Genomic DNA, 6,000 nt, shown 5'->3' with positions numbered 1-6,000 from the left:
TCAATTCAGGGAGATGAGTATTTTCTGGGTCCACCACTCACTGAGCGAATTATGTGGCTTAAGTGACTGGGACCAGAAATACTCCTTTCCTGAACAACTTTAGATTGCTCATTCCCCTCCTTATATGTTGTTTGATGGGATACTGTCATGGGACACAGACCCTCTACAATCAAATGTGTTGTGTTGGTACATTCCACCCCCACCCCCACCCCCAATGAATATACCAAGAATCCCTTGCAAATGAATGAATTACTGCCAGAACAGTCCGACGATGTGGAATTTTATTCCATCCATATACATGCATAGTAACAACATTTGTTGAGAAATTATTTCTATCAGAAGTAGAACATTATCTCTGTGATCACCAGTTGCAGTATTGCTACTTTTATATTTAAATATATCTTACAAATGAATTAGATTCATACTTGCAGCATTGAGTTAAGGTTTTCATTTTGACTGTGCCTTTCAAAAGATAAAACTGATAGATATGACCTCATTACTTACAATACTGCTTCCAGTAATTTTTGTTCATTCTTTATAAAGTATTGCATTTAACAGCAAAGGTTTAAAAATCGAGACAGAGATGCATCAGCAAAAGAAAATACAAGTACTATACAAGGGGGAAAATTGCCATCTTCATTTTAACGGACGTTTCGGGTTAAGAAAGTAGACAGAAACATACTGCTACATACAAATGCAAAGCCTAGTGACTAAGGTACTGTATCTGCTAAAATATAAAGTGCAAATTGAGCCAAATTCTTCTTTTTAATAAAAAAAATTGAAATTGAAATTTTAAGGCGAACTTTACAGCATAGTTGAAACGTTTTGCAAGTTATATTTTAGCATCTACATATATCTGCAATAGCATATAAGGGGAAAAAATCAGGATACACAGGTGCTTTTGAAGCTATTTCTAAAATGCTTTTCCGTATAGTTTGTGACTATTTTCTTTAAAATCTACTATACAGTGCAAACCATATGTGCTACACAATAACTATACAATAACATTACAAATGACTTTAATATAAAGTTGTTGTTGTTTCTTTTTAAATAAAAAATAAACTACAGCTATGAATACTGCTGGTAAAATAAATTAATTGTTTTGAAAATGGCACCAAGAATACACTTTACTAATGGACTGTAATGGAAGTACACCTTTAAAGTCTTTAACTCAGCAATGATGAATTAAAGCCTGATTGTCCAGAAGTAATACAAACAGCTCTCTTTCAGACTCGTATGGAACAATATGCTAAACACAGGTACCAAAGGTGGGACCAACTGCTTTCATTTGACATGTTCTGCTGCGTGTGACGAGCAATAAAACTTCTTATGAGTTATAAAGTTTGATAGGTTGTTGAACTGGATGTCACACAGGCGGCAATACTTTCCACTGGTGGGTGCCTGAGTGGACCCATTCACGCCTTTTGCTATACTAGACAACTGTTCTTCTGCTGCAGGAATGGTTGGAGAGACGTTTTCATTGGCAGCTAAAACGTTATCAGAGGCCCAAGACGGAGATTTGTGCCCATCTTCATGCTGCTGGGTATTCTGGGAAATGTTCTCCTGCTGAGGGTTTGCCGCAGGCCTTTCCTCCTGTTTCAGTCCGCCGTTAACTATAACCATGCCTCTGTTTTTTGGCAGCAACGGCAGAGACTCTTTCTTCTGGACTGGGCACCCATTGGAGGGGGTCTGGCCCTTCAGGGAATCACCTTCTGCATTGGTACTTTGATCTGCATCGTTGTTGTGAATGGCAAGGGAACTAGAAATGTAATCACTTGGCTTTATTCCATAATATGGAGAAAGCTGGTCTGCTCCTTTAGCTTTCTTTATTGCTCCTGGATAAAGGCATTGTGGAAGAAACAAATGTTTGTTTTCTTCTTTTGTAGCAATGAGCTGGGCAGCTTCACTGAAGACCTTAAGTCCTTGAAGAGTTGCTAAGTGCGTAGAAAACAAGTTTCCGTTGGGAGAAGGCTGTTTCGAGCTCCCGTTTTTCTCACATTTGATTATGCTCCGTTCGTAACTGACCTCAGGGCTGTTCCGTTCGCTCTCTGGATTTTGAAACACTTTGCCGTCAAGCTGCCCCATTTCGTTACGCTGATGCACAGTGACGGGGCAGAAATTCTGCTTATGCGCCAGGTAATTCTCTACCTTATTAAAACTGATCTTGCATACTGTGCATTCGTGGTAGTCCAGCAACCTTTTGGGGGAAGCAGATGTCCTATCAGACTGGGACAAGCATTTTTTGCTGAGATCGATAGGTACGTCCATCTCCAAGCAAGAAACGGTGGAATGTGGCGTGTCGCACTTTGAGGCCGGGATGCATTTGTTGATGGACAGCGATGTTTCTAAGTGCTTTGAGACTATTCCTGGAAAGATATCGCAGCGTGGGTGGTAGCACTCCCCGAGGCCATCTGTCGGCTCTTGAGAAGATGTGCATGGGTTGGGGAGATTAGCCACTTCAAGAAAACGCTGTTGGACCAGCTGTGGCCTCTGCTCTTGTTCCGGCAGGCACATCTCATACATCTTCCTTCGCTTGCGTGTGCGCATCGTCCTCTGCATGGCAGGCACTTTGTTGGAAGCAGACCTTTTCAAGGGAGGATCGTGACGTGTGGCACAATAATACTGCTTGTGGACCATATATGTTTCATGCCTACTGAAGGTAATATTGCAGGCTTCACATGTGGTTTTGTTGGGATCACTTTCTCCTTCAATTAAAGGAGTAGTCGTTGAGTTCTTGCTATCGGAAGGTTTCCCGTTCATTTTCTCATCACTGTTGGCAGCACTAGCCAGCTTTTTCACCTGTGAGGAGAAGTCCTTTTCATGCCCCTTACTGTTTGGCCCAATCATGTCTAATACAGTGGAGGAGTTGATGCAGGAAGCCTGAAGGAGCTGATTCTCTGGGTCTGAAGTGTGAGGCGTACTACTCAAAATGTTGATAGAATTTTGACCATTGTTGGGGCTCACAGCCTCTGGCATTTTTTCCGAAACACTGCCAAAATCTGGTGACTTTGCCATTTGCTGCCATCGACTGCTGCAGTAATGCTTTTTGTGCACTAAGTAGTTGTCCAGATTGTTGAATGTTATGTTGCACTCAAAACAGGTAGCTCCTTTTGGCATGAGTGGACTGTAAATGACGGGGGGATAATTGTTACTTCCATGCCTCAGTCTTCGGTGGACCAACTCGGACATTTTGGCTAAGATCTCAGAGGCCTGAGGAACAACGGTGATGTCCTGGGGGAAAGCAAACTGAGAAAGAAAAGGTCCCATTGGAAAAGAAGGACCCAGGTTAGGCTGGACTGGGGAGGACGCAAGCCTTGGGCTAGATGGCTCAGATTTTATTTTTGTGTAGGAAAAGCTTTGCTTATTTGTGACAGGCTGTGTTTCTGGCCTCTGATTTGGAAGGAAAAGGGGAGTCTTTTTTTCACATTTGTCGAGCTCGGTGTCAGAACTTGCATCCTTTGTCTGCATTGTCTTTTGGCTTTGGGAGCCGTCATTCCTGTTCAGCAGATCTGCAGTTGCCTGCAAAGTCTCTTCGTTGCCACTTGGAGAGTGTTCAGTATCACTTTCTCTCTGAAGTTTGTTGCCAGAGACATGTAGATCTTGGTGCTGCTGCAGCTCCCTCTGAGTTTGGAAGCCAAAATGGCAGTGTGTGCATCGAAAGGCAGCTTGAGTGAGATGTGAGAACAGGTGCTGATGGAAGTTAATCACGGAGTCTGCGGTGTAGTTGCAAACTGTACATTTCAGGCTAGAACCGGAGGGAAGAAATTCTTCCATTTTTACTCCTGCAAAAGGGGTAAGAACAAAAAAACACACAAAAAACCCCAACAAGTTAATTTGAATCTTTTGTCCACCGAAATATATTTAACAGAAAGCAATTACTAATCCTTATAAGCTTACTTCTGAATTTTATAATGCACACTTCACATTCCCAGGGCAGTTACAAAAGTGTGTGTGTGTGTGTGTGTGTGTGTGTGTGTGTGTGTGTGTGTAGATAGATAGACAGATAGATAGATATGAATGAGATGTGAGTGTCTTAGTGAGTGCTTACTAAGCTAGTCATAGCAGGTTACCCATGGGCCCTTTCTGCTAGCCAGGCTGAATAAGGCAGAAGAACACCCAGAAGAGCATTGCTAAATGGCACTCAATGGATATCTTTCCTTTGCTGCCATCACAACCACAGGACATTCTTGAAGCTGGACTTTTACCTATATTTGGCCAGATTCACACGGGGTTTTCCACTACCTGCATTCAGGCTGCGTTATTGCCCCCAATAAGATGAACAGGCTGTGTCTTGTGGGAGAAGGCTTGAGAGCAATCATGGCAACCACCCAAGCCATGTCTGCATCATATAAACCAATTAGGGTTTCAAGAGAGGTGTTGGCCATGCCAACAGAAAACTCCCCAAGGACTCTTATGATGAATCCTTTAAATTCCATCACATACACCCCGTCACCCAGGGGCTCACAATCCTGATATGTCCACCACCCCAACAGCAGAGAGAAGCAGCAGATGAAAGCCTAAACCTGAGTAGATTTTTTTTTTTGGCCACGACACGTGGACCACAGAAATTACCCACTCCCAAATCACCCACATGCTGGTCTGTACAGAACACTATGTGGTGGCTGGCCATGTGGCGACATTCTGTGACCATGAGTCACACCAGGACAAAGGACATTCAGCATGGACTTTTGAGACCCTCTCTCCTTCATCCCAGACTCTAAGCCTGGCAGTCTTCAAGGCAAGGTCCGACCCCACCTTTATCAGCCTTATGGGGATAATAGCATGATGCTATGCAAACAGCTTATCTCAATGACAGCAGCAGTCCCAGGACTACCATTTAGTTAAGGCTTAAGTTCTGACATTCATATCACCTAACAAGCATCCGTCATATCATGAATGGCTTTTGCCTCGTCTGATCTTCCGATTTAGTTCAGAAAAAGGTAGGACAGTTGTGATACTTTAATATCTTAAACAGAACAGGTGATTACTGCAGCATAAGCCAGTAATCACTGAGTTGAGTGCTTGTGGCTTCACCTTTTTTACAACTTCTCATGGGCACGTTGCTAAAAAGGAGGAAAAAAAGAATTAAGTTTGAAATGTCTTAAGGAAAGCTGACTCCAGTGGAGCAAATATTTCACTTACCACTGTGAGAATTCAGATGAATTTCCAGGGCCCTTGCGTTAGAGAAGCTTTTGGTGCACTGTGGAAAAGGGCAGATGCTGGATATCTGCTGAACGCTGTCGTCATTCTCCTCCGAAAGCTGAGCTCCTTCTCGTTGCCTCCCGCTGCAGTAGTACATGAGGTGAGCCTGCAGATTTCTCTCGCTCCGATACCAAATGCCACAAGATTTGCAGGGGAATATGTCCTCTACAAGGGAGGGGGGAAAACAAACCAGGTGTGAGTAAGCCATAGTTTACTCCTGCCGACAAGCCTTAGTCCAACAAGTTTAAGCTGCCTGATCTTCTTATTTTAAAAGTACCCATTTAACAGCAGGGTGGCAGCAGAGTGCATGATTAATAAACAACACATAACAGCTCAAAAGAAACCAGGTGCGAGAAGTAATTCCTCACCCCCTCTTTTGTTTCGTTGTAAATTCTGGGTCTGGGCATCAATACGAAATATACACGGCTCACTTATCTAACAATTATCTTTCATGTTCTCTGCAGTTGGAGTCAAGAAAACAGGTACGCAGCCTGTGTGTATTATACATTCATGTATTTTCTTTCCCTCTCCCCTGGTAGCCAGATTAGGGAACCATTCAAGTGGAACCTCAATCAGAAAATATTGTGTAAAGTTTTTCCCAAGGAAACAAACAAACAAACAAACAAACAGGTCATTGGCTGTGAGAACGGTAGAATTTAGTTGAAGAACTTAATCCTCCATTGACGGGAGGGGGTCAAAGATTAAAAGCAGGAACTTAACACATACACAAACCTAGCATGCCAAGGAAAAGGCTAAGCCAAGATCCTTTCACCGATATCTGGTTTTCTAAGCAGAGGG

At 43.0% G+C, this 6,000-nt stretch overlaps 1 protein-coding gene across 10 annotated transcripts in view; it reads right to left on the bottom strand.

Moving 5' to 3' along the window:
• Window positions 1–264: 264 nt before the first annotated feature.
• ZFPM2 (zinc finger protein, FOG family member 2) overlaps window positions 265–6,000 on the bottom strand; it is a 456,199-nt gene continuing 450,463 nt past the window's right edge. For all 10 annotated transcript variants that reach the window (XM_079984179.1, XM_079984181.1, XM_079984178.1 and 7 more), the window contains 2 exons: window positions 5,143–5,367; window positions 265–3,782 (listed from right to left, as the gene is read on the bottom strand). In XM_079984179.1, coding sequence (XP_079840305.1) covers window positions 1,285–3,782; window positions 5,143–5,367 — 2,723 coding nt within the window. In that variant the 3' untranslated portion in view covers window positions 265–1,284. The remainder of the gene's footprint in view (window positions 3,783–5,142; window positions 5,368–6,000) is intronic.

Source organism: Podarcis cretensis, assembly GCF_951804945.1.
Source record: "Podarcis cretensis genome assembly, chromosome: 7".
Lineage (NCBI taxonomy): Eukaryota > Metazoa > Chordata > Lepidosauria > Squamata > Lacertidae > Podarcis > Podarcis cretensis.
Note: the sequence above shows the minus strand (reverse complement) of the source record. Positions and strands in the feature narration are given on the sequence as shown.